At 50.5% G+C, this 26,390-nt stretch overlaps 2 protein-coding genes and 1 long non-coding RNA gene across 3 annotated transcripts; 1 reads left to right on the plus strand and 2 right to left on the minus strand.

The window, feature by feature from the left end:
* Nucleotides 1-5,757: 5,757 nt before the first annotated feature.
* LOC144380586 (uncharacterized) lies at nucleotides 5,758-7,119 on the minus strand. Its single transcript, XR_013444791.1, has 2 exons — nucleotides 6,856-7,119; nucleotides 5,758-5,855 (listed from the first exon to the last, which is right to left on the minus strand). It is a non-coding gene; the product is annotated as an uncharacterized LOC144380586 (long non-coding RNA).
* Nucleotides 7,120-11,648: 4,529 nt separating this feature from the next.
* On the minus strand, nucleotides 11,649-15,262 carry LOC118540684 (NADH dehydrogenase [ubiquinone] 1 alpha subcomplex subunit 1). The gene is made up of 3 exons (XM_078065071.1): nucleotides 15,050-15,262; nucleotides 14,047-14,136; nucleotides 11,649-11,785 (listed from the first exon to the last, which is right to left on the minus strand). The coding sequence occupies exons 1-3, from the start codon at nucleotides 15,149-15,151 to the stop codon at nucleotides 11,765-11,767; spliced, it is 213 nt and encodes a 70-aa protein (XP_077921197.1). The 5' UTR covers nucleotides 15,152-15,262; the 3' UTR covers nucleotides 11,649-11,764.
* An 81-nt stretch (nucleotides 15,263-15,343) lies between these two features.
* On the plus strand, nucleotides 15,344-16,556 carry RNF113A (ring finger protein 113A). The gene has a single exon (XM_036099954.2). The coding sequence runs from the start codon at nucleotides 15,466-15,468 to the stop codon at nucleotides 16,498-16,500; it is 1,035 nt and encodes a 344-aa protein (XP_035955847.1). The 5' UTR covers nucleotides 15,344-15,465; the 3' UTR covers nucleotides 16,501-16,556.
* Nucleotides 16,557-26,390: the final 9,834 nt, after the last annotated feature.

Below are 26,390 nucleotides of genomic sequence, written 5' to 3' on the forward strand. Positions count from 1 at the left end.
CTTACCTCTGGCACAGTTACACATCCCTGCGGGCAATCCTTACGTGGGGGGTGGGTATCTCTCTCCAAAGGGAGCTCGTTGTTTTTCTATAAATAGCAACTCCCAATTTTGGGGTGTTTAATGTGCCTTGTTTCCTTTAACTCACCCCTGCCCCATGAGATCGTGCACCAGACACCTTCCGTTTGCCCTTTCAGATCCACTCCTCCCCGTCTCCCCTGCTCTCTCCCTTGGAAGGCTGACCTGACTGGACTGCATCAGTGGGCTCTCCCATGCCCTCTGGCTTCCAGGAAGTTCCACACAATGCGGAGACAAGGCTGAGGAGGGAGAATGAGGGCAAGTGATATGTTCCCTGGGGAGTGGTCCCCCTGCAGGGTCCCCTGTGGCTGGAGCGGCCCCGCTTGTCCCAGGGCAAGGGTCTCACTTCTCAGCCCCGTAAAGGCAGTTATGCTCTCCCCTTAGCCCTGTGGCCCCACTGTTCTAGCCCCGGGGGAGCCGCACTTGCCCTTGTTGCCCTCCTGTCTGCCCACACCTCCCTCAACACTCCCTTTGCTTAACCCTTCTCTACCTACCCTGCTCTTAGTATGCCAGGTTTCCTGCTGAGACCCTGGGTCACAGAGAGACTCTTGTTTTTGTTTTTTTTTAAGATTTTATTTATTTGACAGAGAGAGACACAGCGAGAGAGGGAACCCAAGCAGGGGGAGTGGGAGAGGGAGAAGCAGGCTTCCCGCCGAGCAGGGAGCCCGATGCGGGGCTCGATCCCAGGACCCTGGGATCACGACCCAAGCGGAAGGCAGACACTCAATGACTGAGCCACCCAGGTGCCCCTCAGAGAGACTCTTGTTACCATGTGAAAGGAGGAAGCCAAGTTCATGGCCAGACTGGCTCCACAGCGGGTGCACTCAACTACCCCACTCTCCTCCCTCCAGGACTCACAAGGGTTGTGGGGCCCTGTTCTCACATTCCCATCTGAAGTCCAGAATGTGCTCCCTCGCTTTCTGTGAGCCTCCTTCAAGAAGAGTCACCCTTTGGTTCCCTTTGTCATTGTTGGTTCCAGGGTGTGCTGGGGGCTGCCCAAGGCAGCCCAGTTCCTGTGGCCGTCAGTCCAGGGATGGACTGAACAGCCTTTTAAGCATTCGGTAATGCTGACTCGTGTTCATTTGGGTCTTCATATTAGCATTTTAGGCTCGGTTTGCATCTGCTTCAGTTCCCTGTTGCTGCTTCCCGGGGGTGGACGAGGCCATCTACGAGGGGAGGACAGAATCTTCCCAGGCTGCCCGTCCCAGAGAGTGAGGAGAACCTGAAGGGTGGCCCATGAGGGAATCCGAAGGCCCTTAACATTAGAGAACTGGCTGTCCCCAGCCTAAGAGTCGGGCCAATTTGGCTACAACGATTTGCTATCAACTCTGTAGTTAAAGACAACAATGGAGTTTTTTGGGAAATCGGTAAATTTAGTAGGCTTTGGTGAGTTAACCATACCGCAACTTGATTCTTTAAAGAATGGCCCACGTGGTGACTTGGTCACTCAGTGACTTGGGTTTCAGCAAATTACCTCTTGATGAATTGAATAGAAGCCAAATCTGCGACCTCCAAAACCAGGCAGAAGGGCGCCTGGGTGGCTCAGTCGGTTAAGCGACTGCCTTCGGCTCAGGTCATGATCCCAGGGTCCTGGGATTGAGTCCCACATCAGGCTCCCTGCTCCGCAGGGAGCCTGCTTCTCCCTCTCCCACTCCCCCTGCTTGTGTTCCCTCTCTCGCTGTGTCTCTCTCTGTCAAATGAATAAATAAAATCTTTAAAAAAACAAAACAGGGGCGCCTGGGTGGCTCAGATGGTTGGGCATCTGCCTTCAGCTCAGGTCATGATTCCAGGGTCCTGGGATCGAGCCCCACCTCTGGCTCCTGGCTCGGCGGGGAACCTGCTTCTCCCTCTCCCTCTGTCTCCCCCCCTGCTCATGCTCTCTCTCTCTCTCTCTCTGTATCTCTGTGTCTCAAATGAATAAATAAATAAAAACAAAACAAAACAAAACCAGGCAGAAGAGGCAGGGGTCTCATCCGTGGAAGGACCTCCTTAAGACCTTCCCTGGGGAGCCCTGTATTCGGGCAGGAGAAGGAAAGGGGAGCGGGGCTCGGCAAGCAGCTCACATTGCGCCCTCGCTCGTCCATGGGCACAAATCCTTCGTAAGCGTCCCTCCGACTGGCCCGTCCTAGTGCTTTGGCTCCCCTTCCTAAAGAGAGAAGCCAGATGCGCGGCGCGGGTGGGAAGGGCCGGGGGTGTGGTCAAGCGGGGGGGGGGGGGGTGACGACTGCGCGAGGCCTCTTTGCGGCGCCCCCCCTTCACAAACACCCCCACACACACCCGCACCCCCACCCCCACCCCGGGCACCTGAGCGAGCCGATCCTTGTTTGGAACAGTACAGGCCAGGGAACCAGGGAGGCCTCAGACTCCCGGCCGCCCCGCCCCACGCCCGCCGGACAGAATGTTTACACGTGCTTCCAGGGCAACACCCATTCCCACCAATGGGAAGCAAAGCCCTGAGTGTCCGCCGGCTTCTGTCAGTCAGTCCCAGCAACGGTGTGACCTCCACCCTGTGGTGTTGGTGGCTTCTTCCCAGCCGGGGGGCGGGGGGAAGGGGGGCGCCGCAGGGCTGTGCCAGGAGGAGCACGCATGGCAGGCCACAGGAGTCCCTTCTCTGTGCTGGCCACCGTGTGCAGGGCTGTGTGTGTGAGCTCCCCTCCTCCCAGCAGCCGGCCGTGTGCACGGCCGTGTGTGTGTGAGCTCCCCTCCTCCCGGCAGCCGGCCGTGTGCAGGGCCGTGTGTGTAAGCTCCCCTCCTCCCGGCAGCCGGCCGTGTGCAGGACCGTGTGTGTGAGCTCCCCTCCTCCCGGCAGCCGGCCGTGTGCAGGGCCGTGTGTGTGAGCTCCCCTCCTCCCGGCAGCCGGCCGTGTGCAGGGCCGTGTGTGTGTGAGCTCCCCTCCTCCCGGCAGCACTTGCGGTACCGGGGAACCCACTGAGGCACCAAGCGTGTTAAACCCAAGGCCACTGGCCTCACGATGGAACTTCTCACTTCTCCAGGCCCACATTGTGAGGTTCGGACCTCCCTTGTGGCTTGACTGTTTTCAGAGATGTCTTTTGTGAATCAAGGATGAGCTTCCAACGTAATGGTTATCAGCCTAGACCCAGGAACAGTGTACTTCACATTTCTTAGTTTCCTTGTCTACACAGTGGGGATCACAGTGCCTGTGGAATAGGGGTTCGTAGGAGCATCGGATCAGACGATTCATGTGAAGACTGAGAACAGTGCCCGGTGCATCACAGCTGTCTTTACAATGGTCAGATCATTTTTCTAGTAGTAGTAGTAGTAGTAATAGTATAAAGTGTTCTTCTAAATGGTGAAATCAAAAGTTGTGGGCCCTGGGGCGCCTGGGTGGTTCAGTCGGTTAAGCGTCTGCCTCGGGCTCAGGGTATAATCCTGGGGCCCTGGGATCGAGCCCTGCGTGGTCGTTGTCAGGTTCCCTGCTCTCCCTCTCCCTCTGCAGCTCCCCCAGCTTGTGCTCTCTCTCTCTCTTTCTCTGTCAAGTAAGTAAATAAAATCTTTTTAAAAAAGTTGTTGGCCCTGTGTTAAGACCCAGTTTTATTTTATTAATTTGATTAATCTGTGAAATCCCTCCGTCTCACAACCCCTGCTTTTGACCACCGTGCTTTGTGTACAAAGTGCTTGGCTTCTCATCCTACGACAATCAGTCCCGATCCCGGTGAAGAAAGGAGAGTGATTTGCTAAGTGTCCTCCTGATCCAGGACGAAATGCTGAGCTCGCTGCTGGGAAGGCGCCACCCACGGCCTGCGCACCGAGCCTGCTGGCGCCGGGACGTGGGGGCTGGGGCTGGGGCTGGACGGGAGTAGTGTGGCTTACTCAGCCTCTGACCCCAGACAAAGGGTTTCACAGGCGAGCACTGGGATTCTTAATGGCCCAGAGGAGAAGGACGTGCAGGCAAGTGACAAGAAACTCCTTGTAGGCAAGATGCGTTCATGGGGGAAGCCAGGCGAGGAGGCGCCTCTTTGAATCAGGAGCTTAAACTCCGCGGCCAGAACTTGACCCCCTCCCATCCCTACTTCCCAGCCCCCAGCCCCCAGCCCCCAGCCCAGCCTCTTCCCCAAGCCACAGATTCTGGCCCTGGGCTCTCCCGATTGAGCGCCCTTTGAACATAGGCAGTGCTGAGGACGGGTTCTTCCAAACTGCGCCCTCCTCGGATGCTTTTGCTCTCCCCGGAGCAGGTGAGTGCGGCCCGGGGGCGGAGGGGAGAAGAGAGGCGCAGGTGGGAGGGTGGAGGAGGAGCCCAGCGCAGCCCCTCGTTCCCCAGGAAGAAGTAGATGCAGCAGGCCAGGAAGCCCCAAGCTCAAGTCCCCACCTTGCTGCGCCCCCCCCCCCCCCCCCGCCATGAGCCTCTCCTCACACACGGCGTCCGGCCTCCTCGGAGCCCCCCGGGCCCTCGGCCCCGGCTCGGACACCGGCCTGTGGTCCGGTGATGCGCCTCTGTTCACCTGAGAGCACGGGGAGCCCGGGCGCCAAGACGTGCGGCCACAGCGGGCCCCGGGCCCTTCCAGACCAGGCCGAGGGGCCTTCGCCGCCCGCAGGCTGGCCCGCCCGCAACGTGCTTTGCGTCCACTGCCACCGAGACCGGCGCGCAGGGCGGGCGGGACGGGCATTTTCACCGCCTCCCGGTCTCTGCGCCCTCCTGCGCTCCTGCCCACCTGGTTTCTCTTCTTACCCCGCCCTCCTCCCTACCCGTGCCTGGCAAGGCGGTCGGCACTCCGCCACGGAGCCCTGGCCACGGGCCGACAGCGTCCGGTCAGGTGACCCAGGCCGCCGGCACGGGGCTTTTAGGGCCCCGCGACAGGCACGGGTGGCGGGCAGTGTGGGCGAGTGAGGGTGGAGGGAGGACCCGGCCCCCGGCCTCGCTCGGTGCACTGAGTCTAGTTGGCAAGCTACCGCACGCCCACGTGGAAAGAGGACCAGCAAGGCGTGCTGGGTTCGGGCAGGATCTAAGCCGGGGCGGCTGTAGGCCCGCGCTCCAGGTCTACCAGGCCGCCAGACTGTCCCAGGAAGGGGCCCGAGGGGTGGGGGCCCGGGGCCTTTCCCAGGCTGCCGCCCAGCCTCCAGCACTAAAGGCCAGGGACCCCGAGTGCTATGCTGGTCCACCCCAGGTGGGCGGGTCCCCGCGAGTCGTGCTGTCCCGAAGACCTCTGAGAACGTTGCGGCCGGCCCTGAGCACCCAGGTCCGGCACGAGTGCCTGGTCGAACAGTGCCTCGCTCGGAACCAAAGCACTGGGGCGGAGCTGCTCCCGGAAGCCGCACTTCCGCCGGGGCGGCCCTGCTTCTGGGCCGCAGGCATGAGCACGGTGGGCCGCTCTTCCAGGCGCCGGGCCCAAACGCCAGGGTTGCTCGCGGAGACCTGAACCACCCCACCCCCAGGTCGGGGCTCTTACAGGTAAGAGAGGAGAGGGGGCTTCTGGGGGCCACCCTGTTTTCTGGTCTCCAGAAACCAAGGGTATTAGGCCCAGAAGGAAAAATCTCTCTGCAGTGAAAGAGACATTCCGCAGCCACGCGGAGGTGGTACACAGGCAGGGGGTGGGCACGGTGCACCAAAGAAACTCTAAGATACACGGGAAAGATTTTTGTTTTCTTGGGGCCCTAATGCTCAGTGTTTCCACTGTCTTCCCCTTTTTCTCTTGTCTTTGGAATTACAATTCTTTGGGGTCTTCATTGAAATTGCATATTTGTTTGTAAACTTTATTACCTGACCACTCTCTGGCCCACAGGTAATAATTGGTTTCTTCACGGTTTCTGGAACTGAGGAACATCTGCCAAGAAACAAGACAACAGAGGACACAAAATGTGTTCCAATGGGGCGCCTGGGTGTCTCAGTCCTTAAGCGTCTGCCTTCGGCTCGGGTCATGATCCCAGGGTCCTGGGATCGAGCCCCACATCGGGCTCCCTGCTCCGCGGGAAGCCTGCTTCTCCCTCTGCCTGCCGCTCCCCCTGCTTGTGCTCTCTCTCTCTCTGACAGATAAATGATAAAGTCTTTTTAAAAACGTGTTCCAACTAATAAAGCGACAGTTCTGTGGGCTTACACAAGAGCTGCTAGGCCATTTTCTCATGTGATGCCCTGAAAAGAACAATTAGGTAGCTAATCCTGAGTCAAGATTTGTGGGAATCCCACAAGCAGTGATTTGGCTCTTCATTGCACAAGAGCCTTCCGGGGTGGCGATGCGTATTACAGCAACAGCATCAGACGCAGAGGGCACACAAATCCGCCGGAGAAACCCTTAACAGTGAAAGAGTACGCAAACATGGCACTGGATTTATCCTTTACAGGAATTTCCTTGTCCTGTCTTTTATCGACAATGCACCAAAATGTAAAGGCTGTAAGAACATTGTGAACCCTGGCTCAGTATGCTGTAGGGCGTGTTTCAGCTTTGTCTCAAAAGCAAAGGAAGGGGCGCCTGGGTGGCTGAGTCGGTGAAGCGTCTGCCTTCACTCAGGTCATGATCCCGGGGTCCTGGGATCGAGCCCCGCATTGGGCTCCCTGCTCAGCGGGGAGTCTGCTTCTCCCTCTGCCCTGCTCATGCTCTCTCCCATTCTCCCTCTCTCTCAAATAAAGAAATAAAATTAAAAAAAAAAAAAAGCAAGGGAAGAGCATGCCCTGAAAGAATGCTCCAGTGTATGCAAACCTCAGAGATGCACTCTTTGGGCAGGGGGGGGTGGCTGAGTTAGGGGGGAGGAGAGGAGCGTTACACAAGCACACACACGCACAAGCACACAATGCCAGGCTCTGGGTATCTAAAGTCCGCACGGACATACCTGGAGGAAAAAACTCTGTACCTCTTCCATGTGTCTCGTGTCTCACAGAAGTACAGCAGAATAATTTGTGTTCTCAGGTCACGAAAGTATCAGGGTGAGAGGAAATCTTGAAAAGCAAGTGATGGGGGCGCCTGGGTGGCTCAGTCGTTAAGCGTCTGCCTTCGGCTCAGGTCATGATCCTGGGGTCCTGGGATCGAGCCCCCCATCGGGCTCCCTGCTCCATGGGGGGTCTGCTTCTCCCTCTCCCGCTCCCCCTGCTTGTGCTCTCTCTCTCTGTCAAATAAATAAAAAATCTTTAAAAAAGCAAAGCAAAGCAAGTGATGCCCAGCTCTCAGGCCGCACCCCTGCCCTCATCCAGAAGCTTCCTGTTGAGAACTGCCGGCTTCAGTGCCATAGAGGGGAGCGAGTTGAAGCTGCCGGGCGGGGCAGGGGGGCCCGGGCTCTCACAGTGGCATTAAGCCGGATTCTGCTCTCTGCTCTCGGAAAATGCCTTCAGAGCCACCACTGAGCTGCGTCTTTTCTGTCGTCTTGGATGGCGGTGCTCTGGGAATACCTCCGTTGTGACCATTCATTCTAAGAGGGAACCCCGGGCCGCTGCACTCGGTCAGGCGCTGGGCCTGACGGTCCCCCGACATCGCACTTGGCCAAGTGCCCTTTGGGGCCCGAGGAGCGGACTGGACGGCTACTCGGGGTGCTTACGGTGCCAGCAACGATCCCTCCCACGTGCACAGGGCTGTAGTTACAAGCCGACTCCCGCACATGGCTTCCTCCGCTACCCAGGGCCGCGTGCAGGGCGCACACTAGCCTCACTGGAGAGACGGGGGACCTGGGGCTCAGAGCAGTGCAGCGACTTGCCTAAGGTCGCACCGCCGACAGGTGGCGGGGCCGCCTGAGGCGCTGGTCCTCCCGGCGCTCTTGAGTCTCCGCATCACACATCAGCTCTTCCCGAAACAAACGGTCCTGGGCATCAGAGGCCGTTGAGCAGCATTGCGGGCCTCTACCCACTAGGTGGCAGTAGCACCGCACGAAAACCTGCTAAACTTTGCGAGCGTCGCCCTGGCTGGGAGACCCCGCTTGGGTCGGTCCTCCGCAGAGCCGCCGGGCAGGGGTATGCCTGTCGCCGTCGCACTCCCGCTTCCTGCCCTGCGGAGGCTCGCAGCGGCCCCAGGAGGGAGTCCAGCGCCCCGACGGAGATGGACCAGGCCCTTCGGGTTCTGGGCCCCGCCGGCCTCTCCAGTCACGCTTCCCCGCTCCTTCCCGCCTCCCCCTTTGCTCTAGTTCTGCACCCCTGCTCGTAGGGCTCTCCTGCACAGCCCTGCTAGGCTGTGGTCCCAGCCGGGCCGTTTTCTCTGCGTGCGGGGTCCCCCCCTCGGGGGTTGAGCTCCTAAACCCTACCCAACCTTCGAGACCCGGCTTGGTGTGGGCATCACCTGGGAGCTTACCCTAAGCCTTTTCCCTTCCCGCTCCACCCCTTCCGCCCCCCCCTCCGCCCGGACTGAAGGCTGAGTCAAGCCCCGCCCTCTTGCTCCCCGCACCTTCCGCAAACTTCTGTTCCTAGCAGTCCTCACCCCAAGCCGTCCTTAACTGTTTCACCCCTACTGCGAGCTCCAGAAGGGCAAGGCTGGGTCTTACTCAAATCTGAGGCACAGTGCCTGGCGTGTAGCTTTTTTTTTTTTTTTTTTTTTAGATTTATTTGTTTGTTTGTTTGTTTGTTTGAGAGAGAGAGAGAGAGCACAAGCAGCGGGAGAGGGAGAGGGAGAAGCCGGCCTCAGGACCCCGGGATCATGACCTGAGCTGAAGGCGGACGCTTAACCGACTGAGCCACCCAGGCGCCCCCCCCAAACTTTTTCAAAGTCTTTTCCTATTGACTATTTCACTGGACCCTAGAAATAACGACAGCAGCCTGGTAGATGTCATTCCAAACGAGAACCATTCTTGCAAACAAGTGACATAAACTGTATCGCATGTTACCTTTAGGGAAGACAGAACATGTGTTTGTGTTCAGACAAACACAAAGCGCCCCTTTGGGTGGTGTGACAATGGGGAGGTGCCGGGCAGGGGATTAGAGCAAGTCTTTTCACTCAATACCTTATATTGTTAGATGTTTGAGCTATGTGAACACAGTATGTAAAAAATTAAAGGTAGGGGCGCCTGGGTGGCTCAGTCGTTAAGCGTCTGCCTTCGGCTCAGGTCATGATCCCGGGGTCCTGGGATCGAGCCCCGCATCGGGCTCCCTGCTCCGCGGGGAGTCTGCTTCTCCCTCTCCCTCTGCCCCTCCACCTGCTTGTTCTCTGTCAAATAAATAAATAAAATCTTTAAAAAAAATAAAATAAAAATAAAAAATTAAAGGTAGTCCTGCATCGGGCTCCCTGCTCCGCAGGAAGCCTGCTTCTCCTCTCCCACTCCCCCTGCTTGTATTCCCTCTCTCGCTGTGTCTCTCTCTGTCAAATAAATAAATAAAATCTTTTAAAAAAATAAAAAATTAAAGGTAGTGAATAAAACCAAGTGAAGGGCATTGTTTCCCAAGCATCACTTCAATCTTTTTTTCCCCAAAGATATATTTATTGGAGGTGGGGGGCAGTGAGAGAGGGAGAGAGAATCTCCAGCAGACTCCCCACTGAGCGTGGAGCCCGATGCGGGGCTCGTTCCCAAGTCCCTGAGATCAGGACCTGAGCCGCAATCAAGAGTTGGAGGCTCAGCCGACTGGGCCACCCAGGCGCCCCACATCATTTCAATCTTAAGAGCAAGCAACCTATGGATCAGGGGTGGGGGGGAGGGGGGTCCGTGGCCAGACCACCTCTGTCAGAGCTGCTGTAAGAAAACGCTTCTGGCTGATTGCACTTGCAAAAAATCCAGAGAAATGCAGGCTACAAACCACCACTATAGTATTCTAACTGGTGTTTTCATCTGGTTCACTCGCTGCAGCGGAGTATAATAAGGCTGCTAAATTTTATAGCAGGTGCCACAGGAAAGGGAGGTGAAGGGTTCAGACCCCAATGCTGAGCCTGACAACTGATCGCTACCTGTCATGTTGTGGCCCTTCACTAGAAAGGCCTGAATCCGTCTAAGGAGATACGCTTAGCGGATGACCCCTGCCTAGAGGCACAGTAGACAGGTGACAGACCTAAGACTCCACAGACTCGGCGGTAGACCAGTCATCCACAGCCCTGTCTGGACGCCTGTCCTCTCCCTTCCCCGAGCTAGTTCTCGTGACCGTCAACCAAGTGAGGCCTGTGCACAGCCAAGTGCAGACCTGAGTTGTGTGAAGTTTGTCATTGTAGGACCATGGCTCTCCTTCAGCACTTTCATCACAGCATAGCTCAGCAGAGGGTAATGCTCCAAGTGTGACCCCCGCCTCCCTCCTCTCGTAGGCCCTGCCCTGCGGCCTGAGTTCAATGGAAAGCACCCAGCGCCCGGTGATTAAGGTCCTCAGCACATCAAAGATTAAAAGGGTCAAAGATGGGAGACGAAAAACAATTTAGTTTTCTCACCCAGATGGCCTGTGGTCACCTGGGGGGTTGGTCTACACACACGGGGGATTACCATCTCTCGAGGTCACACCTTTTCAGATCTTTGTACTGTTGGGCCACCTTTAGGGGTGAACACGCAACTCTTTATTTCAAGCAGTCAGTACACTCATTTGAGTAAAATAATGATGGCTGGCCCTGCTCTCCACGAACAAAAATCAACACTTCAGGGCATCCTAGGTGTTAGATGCAGCACGCAAGCAAGTTGAAGGTGCATAAAAGCATTCCACCTGGGGGCGCCTGGCTGCCTCAGTTGGAGGAGCATGCGACTCTTCACCTCAGGGTCGTGGGTTCGAGCCCCACGTTGGGTGTAGGGATTACTAAAAGGAATAAAAACTTAAAAAAATAAAAGCATTCTACCTGGAATTCTTTTAAAATTATTTTTATTATTTATTTGTCAGAGAGATTGAGAGCACAACCAGGGGGAACAGCAGAGGGAGAGGGAGAAGCAGGCTCCCCGCTGAGCTGGGAGCCCGATGTGGGACTCGATCCCAGGACCCTGAGATCATGACCTGAGCCGAAGGCAGACGCTTCACCGACTGAGCCACCCAGGCACCCCTCTACCTGGAATTTAACACAACAGCTATCACCCAGAAAGAACTAGGGGGGAAAAAAAAGTACTACTTTTTCTGTATTCTCCTAGTAATCTCTAAAGGAATGATGTCTCTTTTTTTTTAAGATTTTATTTGAGAGTGAGAGAGAGCGCACAAGCAGAGGGAGAGGCAGGCTCCCCGCTGAGCAGGGAGCCCGACGTGGGACTCGATCCCAGGACCCTGGGATCATGACCTGAGCCAGAGGCAGATGCTTCACCGACTGAGCCCCCCAGGTGCCCCGGAATGATGTCTTTTTTAATATATTCCTATCTATTCCAATAGTAACAACTACCATGGGTGACACGTCGGGCAGTGGGCACAAGGGCACGTGCTTGCTGTACATTCTATCTATAATTTTAAGTCTCAGTTGCCTCCTAGTTTGTTTTTTTAAGGTGATAAAGCTACATTGGGTAGATTGCTTGAGCTTGTGTAGTATTGTTGTTTTTTTTTTAAGATTTTATTTATTTATTTATTTGAGAGAGAGAGAGAAACAGCATGAGAGGGGAGAGGGTCAGAGGGAGAAGCAGGCTCCCCTGCTGAGCTGGGAGCCCGATGCGGGGCTCGATCCCAGGACCCTGGGACCATGACCTGAGCCGGAGGCAGATGCTTCACCGACTGAGCCACCCAGACGCCCTTGTGTAGTACTGTTAAAAAAAAAAAGCAAAGAAAGCTCTTGATTTTACTTTTTTGTTGTTTTTATTATGCACTACATTAATACACTGCATAACCTTCTAGAAGGGGTAGATGAGTATGACTGAGTTATTTTTCATCAATCAGGAAAATGCTTCCTTAATCGATATTCTCCAAACCCTGAAAAACAGAATAAAAAGGAAAGCGTGAGAATTCCGTTGCGGCCACAAACGTACAAATGCGGCGTCCTTCAGAGGTACCGTGCGGCGAGCTGCAGAGCACTGCGGTGACGAGAGCGGGCGGGATGTGCACAGAGAAGCCGTGTTCGCACGCTACTGCAGTCTGTGAAGTGCGCAACAGCACACGTCTACAAAACCACCCGCACACCTGAATTTCAAAATGCCTTAGTGCTGGAAAACGCCAACCATCATCTGAGCTCTCCGGGAGTCGTAAGCACTGATCGCAGACCACCGTAACAAATAGTAACAAAAAGTTTGAAATAGCTTGAGAATTACCAAAACGTGACACAGACACAAAGTGAGCAAATGCTGGTGGGAAAATGGCGCCCACAGACTTGCTCCATGCAGGGCTGCCCCAGAGCTTCCAGGTGCAGAAAACCCACTACCTGCACACGCCATGAGGAAGGCCGGTACTCCTAATTCCGGCGTCAATGGCATGCTCTGTCACTCAAGAAAGTACCTGCGCATCCCCCCTTTCTCTCACTGCAACAATAAATTGAACTGAATTTTATAATCACTAAAGTAAGAAGAATAACCTATAATGATTTCTAGTTCTCATTTTCTGACAGAAGCAAACATCACTTTATATGAATAAAGTGCCCCCCCCATCAGAACGAAAACCAGTTACCATGTGGATCCTTCAGAGAGTAAGGACAGTAAGGTAAAACCGTTAAAAAAAAAATAACAGCCAACATGAGGAAGATACTCTTAACCTCATTCTACTTTTTTACAGATGAACAAATGGAGACTCAGCTTAAAAGTCTCTTGCTTAAGTCAGTAAGGAAGTGCAGAGCCAGAATTCAAGGTCAGGGACCCCCAACTCCAGAACTCTTGCCCTGTAAGCATGACACTGTTTATTCAGAAGACCCACTCTTTCTTACTTAGTTCATGACCAAAGACTTCAGAAACTAGAGAGTAAAAGATTAATCAGTGATGACATTTCTTCCACGTGTTAAAATAACATAGTCCAGGTATTTTGTTTACTTTTGCGGGCAGAACCACCTTGAGAAAAAATGAAAATTGCTGAGTCCTAGGAGCCACCCTGTAGAAATTCTAATTAGGAATCTTCATTTTATTTCATATGCCAGCTGACTCTGATGGTTATTCTTGGACCACACTTTGAAAAATACTGCTTTAGTTGAGTTGATCTCATCATCATGTTCATTAGATCCTCAAAAAGCACTATATTGACAGGCAGATCACCTAGGTTGAGTCCTTACAGTGTTATTTAACCACTCTGACCCTGTTTTCTCATCTATAAAATGAAATTAATATTAACCTAGGTTCACTGTGAAGAATAAACGAGCAAGGAGAAAATGTTAAAAAGTAACTACATTTTTTTAGAAGAATAATGGAGATGAACTCCTACAAGATCTAAAAACATCCTAACAGGTTTAATCACATGAAAATGCTACTGCTTGGCTATATCCGACCTACAAAGACAGCAATTCCACAGGATTCAATCAAATATGTAAAATTATAGTAATTCTTTACATACGGTATTGGGTGCAGGAACTGGCAAATTCATGGAGTATAAAAGAGCGTATTCGTGAAACAGGACCACGTGTATACGGAAATTTAGTTTACTAGAATGGTATTTCAAATAAAAAATGGACTGCTCTATAAATGGATAATTGTGACAACTGGCTATCTCTTGGAAAAAAATGAAATTAAATCCTGTGATTTCACATTATACCCCCAAATGACCTGGAGATGCGTCAAAGCACTAAATGTAAAAAAAAAGAAAGAAAAGAAAGAAACAATATTTGGAGAAATTTTAAAAATATATTTATAATCTTGGGTAGGAAAGTTATTTGTAAGCAAGACATAAAACCCCAAATCCTGACTGACAAAATATGATAAGCTGAACACCAAAAGTGAAAACTATCTGATGAAAGACATCATAAAGTGAAGAAGACAGACTGGTGAAAAAGATCTACCACATATAAAACAGACAAAAGATTAATAACCATAATATATATAGAACCCCCATAAAAAAAAAAAACAACAGAACAAGCAAAGCACATAGGCAGACAATCCACAGAATAAAAAATACAAATGATCATTAAATTTCTGAAAGGCTGCTCAACCTCACCAGTAGACAAGACAATGCAAATTAATTAGCACTGTTAAGACATCTGACAAAACATTACCAGAACCCATCTCAACCCTGACAGATGTCTAGCAGCAAAGCCATCTTACCTTTGACACATAGTAACGATTAACTCCAGAGACCCGCCTATCTCTTTGCATCAAACTCCACTGATACGGATAATAGGCAACCCTTTTTTCCTACAATTAAAAGAAATCATTATTGCACAATGTTTAAGAAAATGAGTGACCCAATAGAGGGCTACCAGAACTCATAAGTGACATTCTAGAAAAATGGAATCATCGCCGAAACAAAAACCAAATTAAGACCAGATCCTAAATAAAATCGGACCATTAAACTTCAAAATTAAGATGGTAACCAAGAGTTCTTACACTTTCTATTTTAACCAGCATGTTTTGGTTTTTTTTTTTTTTTTCCTTTCCTCCTTCCTTCCCACCTCCCCCACGCCCCCCTTAAAGACAGGACTACTTGTTTCCTTTCGGGGCCTTAAAGAGAAGAAACAATAGCAGTAGATCACACGTGAAGAACAATCAAAACCAGAAGGCAAATACATTATATCCTGTACCCTAGAGACAACATGAAGGGCTAGGAGAAGAGGAAAATTACAATCCTGATGTGAAAAGCAGGATCTTGCGGTAAATTCCTAAAGGCTTGGGGGAAAAAGTGGGGGATAAAAAATGTCAAAGTAAAAACCTAATTAAAGGTAGGGAGGTGAAAAATCGAGAAGGTACCAAGATGCGGACGCGAGAAATTACAATCAAAAGCTCAGCGATCCGAGGGAGTGGAGGCAAGACTAAAGCGACGCCCAGGAGTTCGGGCCCACCTTCTGATCTACCTTGCCAGCCCCCGAACCTACTCCGCCCTCCTGCCCACTCTTCACCCAACAACCAGCCGCTTCTTGCTAGAGCAGAATGTGGTTTCCGTCGGGTTTCGTTCCGCAAGCCTGTGCTTTTAGGCAACACGAAGAAAGGAGGGGGGCGCCCCCGGTGTCCCCCGGGTGGGAGAGCGGCTCCGGACCCCAGCGGCCTCCCACCGCCCGCTCTGTAACGCCAGTCCGCCGGGTCGGCCGTCGCGCCGGAGAGGCCGCCTCACCTTGCCCCCGTTACTGAACCTGTGGATGTGCGCCGTCGCTACGCCGGGGATGAGCAAGCACACGGCCATGACGCCGATCCCGGGCAGGATCTCGAACCACATCGCAGCGCCGTCGCCAGAGCCAAACCCCTGGCAGCCCGGCCCGGTAAAGGTGACCCGGCCTCAGCCCCCTTCCCAGTACGCTCCGCGGCAGCCTGCCCGCGGGGCGGGGCCACGCACGCCTCGGGAGGAAGCGACGGGGGCCGGCGGGGCTCAGGAGCGGCGCGCGCTCGCACCCTCGCACGCTCGCGCTCCCGCCGGCCGCTTCGGGCAGCCCATTTCGCCGCGACCGGCGAGCGCGCGCGCGACGGGCGGTGACGTGAAGAGGCCCCGCGCGGCCGAGCGCGCCGCAGCCTTCCGGAGCTCGGGACTCCAAAATGGCAGAGCAACTGTCTTCGGGCAAGACAGCAGAGCAGGTGTGCACCTTCCTCTTCAAGAAGCCCGGGGGGCGGAAAAGGGCTGCAAGACGCAGAAAGCGCCCGGTCTGCGACCAGGAGCCCGGAGACAGCAACAGCAGCAGCGACGAAGGCAGCACTGTGGTTCGGCCGGAGAAGAAGCGAGCCCTCCACAATCCGATGATACAGAAGACTCGTGGCAGTGGTAAACAGAAGGCGGCTTACGGCGACCTGAGCAGCGAGGAGGAGGAGGAGAACGAGCCCGAGAGTCTTGGCGTGGTGTACAAGTCCACCCGCTCCGCAAAACCCGTGGGACCAGAGGATATGGGGGCGACTGCCGTCTACGAGCTAGACACAGAGAAGGAGCGTGACGCACAAGCCATCTTTGAGCGCAGCCAGAAGATCCAGGAGGAGCTGAGGGGCAAGGAAGATGACAAGATCTACCGGGGAATCAATAATTATCAGAAATACATGAAGCCCAAGGATACGTCTATGGGCAATGCTTCCTCCGGGATGGTGAGGAAGGGCCCCATCCGAGCGCCCGAGCATCTACGTGCCACCGTGCGCTGGGATTATCAGCCCGACATTTGTAAGGACTACAAGGAGACTGGCTTTTGCGGCTTCGGAGACAGCTGCAAGTTCCTCCATGACCGTTCAGATTACAAGCATGGGTGGCAGATCGAACGTGAGCTTGATGAGGGTCGCTATGGTGTCTATGAGGACGAAAACTATGAAGTGGGAAGCGATGATGAGGAAATACCATTCAAGTGTTTCATCTGTCGCCAGACCTTCCAGAATCCAGTTGTCACCAAGTGCAGGCATTATTTCTGCGAGAGCTGTGCACTGCAGCATTTCCGCACCACCCCTCGCTGCTATGTCTGCGACCAGCAGACCAATGGCGTCTTCAATCCAGCGAAAGAATTGATTGCTAAATTGGAGAAGCATCGAGCTGCAGAAGAGGGTGGTGCTTCCGATTTCCCAGAAGACCCCGATGAGGGTCCAATCCCCATCACTTAGTTTTCCTATTATTCCCACACCTCAAAATAAATCCTTTTGTTGTTTGGAAATCTTAATTCGTCGTGTCCTTCCTTTCTAGGGAAAGTGAATGGAAAAGGCGGGTGGTGAAATAGGGTCCTGGACGGATGGCTTGTAAAAGCCTCGAGGTACGTACAGTCTGGATTTTTACCTGTTATATATGCTGCCTGGGTGTAACGTAACTTTTCAGAACCCTTTGGCATAAATTCCGAGGATGGGAGAAGTTTGAGAAAAGAGCTAGAATTTGCTTGAAGTAAAGCTGTAATGAAAGCAAGAACTGAACCTATTATATCACGTTTCTGTATCACTTAATAGTTTACAAAGTTACCTCCATGCATGAGCTCTATTGGAAGCCTGTGTACTACTTCAAAATCTGCCCCAGCCAAGCTGTGTGTTTGGGGGGTGGGGCGTGAGTGGGAGAATTGGGTGGGGGAGCTGGTAGCTAGCACCAGAGTGCATGTATGGGAAATGGTCCTTGTTCTCTTTAAAGCACCATAGGGGGGCGCCTGGGTGGCTCAGTCCGTTAAGCGTCTGCCTTTGGCTCAGGTCATGATCTCAGGGTCCTGGGATCCAGTCCTACGGTTGGCTCCCTGCTCCTCAGGGAGTCTGCTTCTCCCTCTGCCCCTCCCCCCACTCATTCTCTCAATCTTGCTCGCTCTCAAATAAATCTTTAAAAAAAATAAAGCACCATAGGTAACCCCCTTTCCACGAATGATTGAAATGGCTTGTGCTGTGCTGTCCAGCATGACAGCCACCAGCTTCATGTGGCAGTTGAGTACCCGAAATATGGCTGGTAGCCACTATATTGGACAATGCAGTTCTAGACTGAACTTGTAAGCCAAGTTCAGAGGACGAAAACCTAACATTTTATAATCCGCTGTCTGAAACTGTGTTCTCATAGACTGTAAAGGAGCTGATCATGTTAATCTATGTACCTGTCTTCCCAACTAGTTTGGAAAGTCCTCAGTGACTAACCCAGTGCTTGGCATATAATAAACAATAAATAAACCCAGAGATGTTTGGAAAGGGATATTGGGGTCAAAGCCTTGAATCCAGGCTGAGGAGCTTTGACTATATTCTGTAGGTAATGAGATAACAGGTATGGGGAGGGGAACACAATCAGACTCTCTCTCCTTTTTTTTTAATGTTACTGTGGTTGCAGGCTATTGGATAGATTACAGGAAGATGGAAGACGAGAGGCAGAGAGGCCAGTTAGACCAAATGATGAATAAATTTTCACTGATCTACTTAGTATTTGTGCCGATCCCAGAAAACAGATGCAATAGTAAGTTATGGGTTAGAGTTTTTTAATTCACACTCATTAATCCATTCAAATATATTCTTTGAGCACCTACTCTGTGTCAGGTACTGTGCTTGGCTTAGGGGATATTAGCAAACAAGAAAGACCCAGCCCCTGTCTTGATGGAGCTAGACATCAAACAGTGACAGATGTGGGGTGCCTGGGGGGCTCAGTTGGTTAAGTGTCAGACTCTTGATTTTGGCCCAGGTCATGATCTCAGGGTCGTGAGATGGAGCCCCATGTCAGGCTCCATGCTCAGCGGGGAGTCTGCTTAAGATTCTCTCCCTCTGCCCCTCCCCCTGTCTCTAAAATAAATAAATAATCTTTTAAAAAAAGGAAGGGTGACAGATGTGATGAGTACAAGGGAAAAAGTGCACTGGGTTGTTGATCTCTCAGGGTTAACCCAATCCCAGCCTTGGAGGAATTCAGAATCATCAATTTATTTGATACAAAGTGATACATTTTATAAGAGAATGTATAAAGTACATGGGGATACATGAGAAGCCTATTGGGAAAGAGCTTAAAGAAAGCATCACCTGGGAAACAGCACTTACGGGATGGGACAAAGCAACAGCCAAACGGGGAACAGGACACCGTGGGGACACAGAGAGAAACAGGAGCGTACATTGCCGTGGAAGGCAAAGGAAGGAAGTGTTCTGAAAAGTGTCACAAAAGAAGTACAGCTACGAGTTGAAAATGAATCATATATATATTTATTTATTTATTATTATTATTATTATTATTTTTTTTTTGCTGTTCCTGAGAATTTATATTCAGAAAGTTAAGCTGATGTAAAGGGTCCAGGAGAAAAAGATGAAAGGGAAAGAATGCTGCTGGTGACTAAGCTCCAGAACTGACAAGGGATGGGATTAAAGGCACAGATCAAGAAGTTAGCTGTCAAGAGCTGGGAGAAAGAATAGGAGAAAGCTGACATTTGTCTACTCCTCCACATGTTTTTTAAAATTTTTTAAAGATTTTATTTATTTATTTGACAAAGAGAGAGCATAAGCAGGGGGAGCAGCAGAGGGAGAGGGAAAAGCAGGCTCTCCGCTGAGCAGGGAGCCCGATGCGGGGCTCAATCCCAGGACCCTGGGATCATGACCTGAGCCGAAGGCAGATGCTTAACGACTGAGCCACCCAGGTGCCCCAGCTCCACATGTTTTAATACCTGCCTCTGAATCTTAAGAGTATACAGGATTTTTTTTTTAAAAAGTATACAAGATATATGCAAATGAGCATTATTCTTAGGATCCACAACATTTAACAGATTCTTTTTTTTTTTAAGATTTTATTTATTTGACACAGAGAGACACAGCGAGAGAGGGAACACAAGCAGGGGGAGTGGGAGAGGGAGAAGCAGGCCTCCCGCTGAGCAGGGAGCCCGATGTGGGGCTCGATCCCAGGACCCTGGAATCATGACCTGAGCTGAAGGCAGACGCTTAACAACTGAGCCACCCAGGCGCCCGATTCTTTTTTTTTTTTTTTTAAGATTTTATTTATTTATTTGAGAGAGAGAGAGCACGAGAGGGGGGAGGGTCAGAGGGAGAAGCAAACTCCCTGCTGAGTGGGGAGCCCGATGCGGGACTTGATTCTGGGACTCTGGGATCATGACCTGAGCCAAAGGCAGTCAGTTGGGCATCTCTTGATTTTGGCTCAGGTCATGATCTCGGGGTCCTGGGATCCAGCCCTGTGTCAGGCTCTGTGCTCATCGGGCAGTCTGCTTGGATTCTCTCTCTCCCTCTCCCTCTGCCCCTCCCCCCACACTCTCCCTCTGCCCCCCAAAAGTAAATAAATCTTTTTTTTTTTTTAAAAAGGGACTGGGACACCTGGGTGGCTCAGTTGGTTAAGTGTCTGCCTTCAGCTCAGGTCATGATCTCGGGGTCCTGGGATTGAGTCCCACATCGGGCTCCTTGCTCAGCGGGGAGTCTGCTTCTCCTTCGGCCTTCCACGCGTGCTCTCTCTCTCTCTGACAAATAAATAAAATCTTTAAAAAATATAAAAATAAAAAAGGGACCATAATCACAAAAGCACACACATCGATAGTGTACTCAAAATATTTTTCCTATTTACAAGTTTATGATTACATTTTTTATTTTTATTTTTATTTTTTTTTAAAGATTTTATTTATTTATTTGACAGAGAGAGAGACAGCGAGAGAGGGAACACAAGCAGGGGGAGTGGGAGAGGGAGAAGCAGGCTTCCCGCCGAGCAGGGAGCCCGATGCGGGGCTCGATCCCAGGACCCTAGGATCATGACCTGAGCCGAAGGCAGACGCTTAACGACTGAGCCACCCAGGCGCCCCTATGATTACATTTTTTAAAGTCAACTATTTTTTTTAAGATTTTGTTTATTTGAGAGAGAGAGAGATTGCACAAGCAGGGGGAAGTGCAGAGGGAGAGGGAGAAGCAGACTTCCAACTGAGCAGGAAACCTGATGCGGGACTCAATCCCAAGACCCTGGGAGCATGACCTGAGCAGAAGGCAGATGCTCAACCATCTGAGACACCCAGGCACCCCAAAGTCAACTATTTTTTCTCACTTTTAATTAAATGGTGCAATTTCGTTTCATAGATGGAAACTAAACTTTTGTTCTTAATTTTTTTTTAAGTATGTGGGGAAAAAAGCAAGCATGCCAGCCCCGATAAGATTGCAGCAGACTCTGAAGAAGCCAACCTCGTCTGAGAGGTCAGTGAAGGCTCCCCTAGAAATGACCCTCAAACTGAGACCTACAAGGGGAGCAGGACAAAGAGTATCCCAGCCAGAGGTATAAGTACATACATACTAAGGACCTGAAGCGAGTGGCTGGCTTCAGCTAAGAATTCAAAGCAGTACAGCATGGCTGCAGGAAACAAACAAGGTGGCCAGGTAATCAGGGGCCAAAGAGCAGGCACCTTGCAAGTCATGTTAAGGACTTTGGGTTTTATCCAAAGGGCAAAGGGATGCCATCAAAGGTTTTTGTTTTTTTTTTTTAAAGATTTTATTTATTTATTTATTTAATTGACAGAGAGAGAGAGAGACAGTGTGAGAGGGAACACAAGCAGGGGGAGTGGGAGAGGGAGAAGCAGGCTTCCGGCCGAGCAGGGAGCCTGATGTGGGGCTCGATCCCAGGACCCTGGGATCATGACCTGGGCTGAAGGCAGACGCTTAACGACTGAGCCACCCAGGCACCCGCCATCAAAGGGTTTTAAGAAAGAAAGTGAGATGATCCGATTTGAATTTTAAAAAGAGAATTCTGCAGTGTGGAGATCGGATTGAAGGAATCAGACATGAGACGCGGAGATCACTTAGGAGGCTGGAGCACTAGTTCAGTTGATATTATAGTAGACCGGACTAGATTGGAGGCAGTGGACATGCATTTAATAGTTTCTGAGCACCCACTATATGCCAGGAATTGATTTAAGCACTGGTAATACAGCCATAACAAGTGCACAAGTCCGTGCTTTCACAGAACTTACATGAGAGACAGTAATAGATTTACACATACATATATATAATATCAGATTGAGGTAAGTACTATGAAGAACAACAGAGCAAGGTAAGGGAGTAAGAGTGCAGTGGTGTGGGGGAATGCTATTTTTCATAGGATGGTCAAGGAGGGCCTCTTCTGATAAAGTAACATTTGAGCAGAGACCTAAATGAAGCAGGTATCTGGTTCCAGACAGAACACAAAGGCCCTGAGGCAGGAAAGTGCCTGACATGTCCTAGGAACAGGGAGGAAGAAATATACCTGGAGCGGACTCAAGGAAAAGGAAAGAACTCTAAGACGAGGTAAGAAAAAGTAATTGGAGGGGGCGCCTGGGTGGCTCAGTCAGTTAGGCATCGGACTCTTGATTTCAGCTCAGGTCATGATCTCGGGGTCACGGGATCAGGCCCGACGTTGGGCCCTGCGTCAGACTCTGCACTCAGCCTGAGTCTGCTTGTCCCTTTCTCTCTGCTCCTCCCCCCCAACTCCGCACACATGCTCTTTCTCTCTCAAATAATTTGGAGAGAGCACAAGCGGGGGGAACAGCAGAGGCAGAAGGAGAAGCAGGCTCCCCACTGAGTAGGGAGCCTGACGTGGGGCTCAATCCCAGGACTCTGGGATCACGACCTGAGCCAAAGGCAGACGCTTGACTGACTGAGCCACCCAGGTGCCCCTCTTTTGCCCCCTTTTGTGATATTGTTAAAAATGTTACATCTATAAATGTTGCAAACTTAACAATACATTGTTATATATAATTTTATGACTTTTAAAGGAGCTAAGGGAAGAAAGGAGAGAAAGTATATATGTATTTATACTTTGTTATATTAACCTTCTTATTTATAATTTCTGATTCTCTTTATTCTAGTACATTTATCATCCGAAGTCAGTTAGCCCAATACGTCTTTGCTCCACCTACCTCCTTTGTGCTGTAATTGGCAAATGTATTGGATTTCTATATGTTATAGGCCCAACAATCCATTATATACATATTATTTTATACAGTTACTATTTAAATCAGTTAAGGTAAGAAAAGGGAAGAAATATGCATTTATATTGTCTTTAATAATTACATAACTACTGTTGGTTCATAACCTCGGGAGTTCCCTGGATGAAATCTGAAATCGGCCCCCATACACAGAGGGCAAGGAGAGACCAAAGAAAGAGGCAGACCACTCCAAATTGTTTGGTGGTGGGTTTAATAAGCAAGGGAACTTACCTACAAAACTTGTCTTGGGTGGCCGCAAGATGAGTAAATCTCCACATCTGCCCACCAGAATATTAAAAGTTTATATAGAAGCCTTAACAGGGATCAGTCACATATCCAGTCCAGATGGTCTCAATAACATATTACTCTCTCAAGACTGTGTCCTTGAAATGGCTCCTACTGGGACGCCTGGGTGGCTCAGTCGTTAAGCGTCTGCCTTCGGCTCAGGTCATGATCTCAGCGTCCTGGGATCGAGCCCCGCATCGGGCTCCCTGCTCAGCAGGAAGCCTGCTTCTCCCTCCCCCACTCCCCCTGCTTGTGTCCCGTCTCTCGCTGTCTCTCTCTGTCAAATAAATAAATAAAATCTTTAAAAAAAAAAAAAAAAGTAACCAAACTTGCAGATGCCCTGATCTTGGATTTCTAGCCTCCAGAACTGTGAAAAAATAAATATCTGTTGCTCAAACCACCCAGTCTGTGGCATTTTGTTATGGCAGCCCCAGCAAACTAATAAAAGCCCCTCTAGTGAATTTTTCATTTCAGTTACTGTACTTTCCAACTCTAGAATTTCCATTTGGTTCTCATTTTATAATTTCTATCTATTGCATTCTCTTGAATGACATTGTCATTGTACCTTTCTTTAACCATGGTTTCCTTTATTTTCTTGAACCTATTTAAAATGGCTACTTTGTTTTTAAGTTTTATTTATTTAAGTAGTCACTACATCCAACATGGGGCTTGAACTCACAACCCTGAGATCAAGAGTCACATGCTCTTTCGACTGAGCCAGCCAGGTGCCCCTAAAATGGCTACTTTGAAGTCTTTGTTAAATATGACATCCTGTAGGGGCATCTGGGTGGCTCAGCTGGTTAAGCAGCTGCCTTGGGCTCAAGTCATGATCTCAGAGTCCCGGGATGGAGCCCTACATCGGGCTCTGTGCTCAGCAAGGAGTCTGCTTCTCCCTCTGCCCTTCCCCCCAGCTTGTGCTTGCTCTCTCTCTCTCTCTCTCTCTCAAACAAATAAATAAAATCTTAAAAAAAAAAGAAAAATGACATCTGGTTATTCTCACGGGTAGTCTTCGTTATCTCCTTTACAATACCCCCCCAACCCCACCCCACTGTATGGGTTATACTTTCCTGGTCCTTTGCATATCAAAAATTTTTTTGTTGGAACTGGATGTTTTAGGTAATGTACTGACTCTAGGTAAAGGTTCCCCACCCTCTCTTTCGGGTTTATTATTATTTGTAGTAACTAGCTGGATTATTTCATTTAAGTCCATTCTTGCTACCACCACCACCTCCCCACCCCCCCCCCGCAAAACACACACCAGTGTTAAGCCTATTATGTTGGTCCTCAAGGGGTGTGGTCTTGGGCATACCCACAGTTACCCTGAGATGACAGTGGTTTTGACAGGTTTCTCTTTGCCTCTTTTCCTGACTATGCCCAAATGTTAAACTTCACTAACTGCAGGATGATTGCTCTATTGTTTCCAACAATACCCTGGGACATAAATTGCTGGATAGAATAACTCAATCAAACTAGAGTTCCTTAGAAGGAACAGTTCCTGATGTCAGTGTTAGATTTGTTCTGATCCCAGGGGGGCTCCTCCCAGCTGTCTCCTTACCCATTTCTCTTGCAAATTAATTGGCTTACAGTTTAGTTTCTCTCCACCAAATCTATCTCCCAATGGCCTTTTACCACAAGCACCACTGTTTTTGAGAATATCCTTCAGCTTGAGGGCACCTGTCTGGCTTAGTTGGTAGAGCAAACAACTCTTGATCTCAGGGTCGTGAGTTTGAGCCCCAAGTTGGGGGTAGAGTTTACTCAAAAAAAAAAAAAAAAAAATAAGGTGTTACGGAGAATATCCTTAAGCTTGAACTTCCTCATCCTATGTTGCCATTGAAGTCAGTTCTTTTGGGAAGAGATTAGGAGCCGTCTGTTTGTGACTACTTCTCCCCCAAGGAAAAATCTCCAAGCCAAGACAATGGAGTTGGGGGTAAGATGAATGACTTGCTTCTGAGTGAAATCCCCCCTTTAGGACCTGAGTGCTAGGTGGGAAAGGGGCAGTAGCCTCAGGTCTTCTTAGTTTGCCTCTGCCAGTGTGGAACCACCTTACCAGCCAGGACAGGGTGATCAGGGTCCCAGTATTTTCAGCCCCACAATGCTTGTTGCTGGTGTGCAGGGCTGCAAGAGCATCTCCCTCCAGAGGCCCCAAACAGACCAGGCTCAGCCACTCACCACTGATAAAATCCAAAGGCAGAGAAATGAGTGGTAGTGAAAAAAGAAAGGAATTTATTTCAGTGAGGCCAAAACCAGGAAGACAGCAAGCTAGCATCTCAAAGACTGTCTCCAAAGTGCCGAAAATACTTCCAGGTTTGTTAGGAAAATGTGGGGCAAAGGTGGGTGGGCACTTGCAGGTAGGCAGTGAAGGTCAAATGGATCATTATCAGGGAGTCAATCACGGGCGGGGTCTTGCTGGCTCAGAGCGGTCTGCATGTTGGCATGTGAGAGGTGTTAGGATGATGTGAAGGTTTTCACCCAAGCAACTGGAAGGATGGAGATGCCATTAAGGGATGTGGGGGATATTGGCAGAGAGGCTCAGGAGGACTTCAGTTTGGACATGCTAAGTTTGACAGGCCTATTAGACCTCCAAAGGGAGCTGTCCAGGAGGCAGCTGGATCTGTCTGGAACCCAGAGGAAAGTTCTGGGCAGCAGGTGTCCTTGCAGATAGAGTGTTTAAAAACCTGAGACTGAATGAAATCCTTGAGGAGGTGAATGCACAGAGAGGCAGTTGGAGGCCCTAGCCCTAGGGCTCTCCAACCCCCAGACTCTAGAGGATGGAGGGAGGAGGAGACCACACAAGGCACAGAGGACTGACTGACTGGTAAGATCAGAGATAAATCAGGAGAGCTTGGTGTCCCAGAAGCCAAGGGAAGCAAGGGTGGTAAGGAAGACAGAGTGATTGACTATGTCAGATGCCACTGGGAGGTCCAGGAAGATAAGAACTCACCAGGGAGTCCATGGAGTTCACTCAAGGGAAGCCATGGATGGCCCTGGCAAGTATGGATCCTGAGGCTTGGAAGCAGGGTGAACTTTATTGAAGCGAGTTCAAAAGACAGCAGGAAGTAAGGAATTTGGCACTGTCCTCATCTGGCTCTCTCCTCTCTGTCTCACCCCCTTCAATTCATCCTGGAAACTGCCATCAGAGATCTCTCTAAAATGGAAATCTCATCATGCAACTCTTCTGTTTAAAATCCTTCAGGGGTGCCTGGGTGGCTCAGTTGGTTGAGTGTCTCCCTTTGGCTCAGATCATGATCCCAGGGTCCTGGGATTGAGCCCCGCATCGGGCTCCCTGCTCGGCGGGAAGCCTGCTTCTCCCTCTCCCACTCCCACTCCCCCTGCTTGTGTTCCCTCTCTCGCTGTCTCTCTCTCTGTCAAATAAATAAATAAAATCTTTAAAAAAAATAAAATAAAATCCTTCAGTGATAGTTGAAACAAGATTGACAAAATACTTATCATTGTTTTTTATTTCTGGGCTCTTTATTCTGTTCCATCAGTCTTAATGTCTGTCTGCCAGTACCATATTGGTTTTTTCTATAGGTTTTACTTTTTAAAAAAAGATTTTATTTTTAAGTACTCTCCACACCCGGGGCACCTGGGTGGCTCAGTCGTTAAGCGTCTGCCTTCAGCTCAGGTCATGGTCCCAGGGTCCTGGGATCGAGCCCTGTGTCAGGCTCCCTGCTCCACGGAAGGCCAGCTTTTCCCTCTCCCACTGCCCCTGCTTGTGTTCCCTCTCTTGATGTCTCTCTCTCTGTGTCAAATAAATAAAAATAAAATCTTAAAAAAAAAAAAAAGTACTCTCTACACCCAATGTGGTCTCCAACCCACAATCCTAAGATCAAGCGTCAC

This window comes from Halichoerus grypus, chromosome X, assembly GCF_964656455.1.
Source record: "Halichoerus grypus chromosome X, mHalGry1.hap1.1, whole genome shotgun sequence".
Lineage (NCBI taxonomy): Eukaryota > Metazoa > Chordata > Mammalia > Carnivora > Phocidae > Halichoerus > Halichoerus grypus.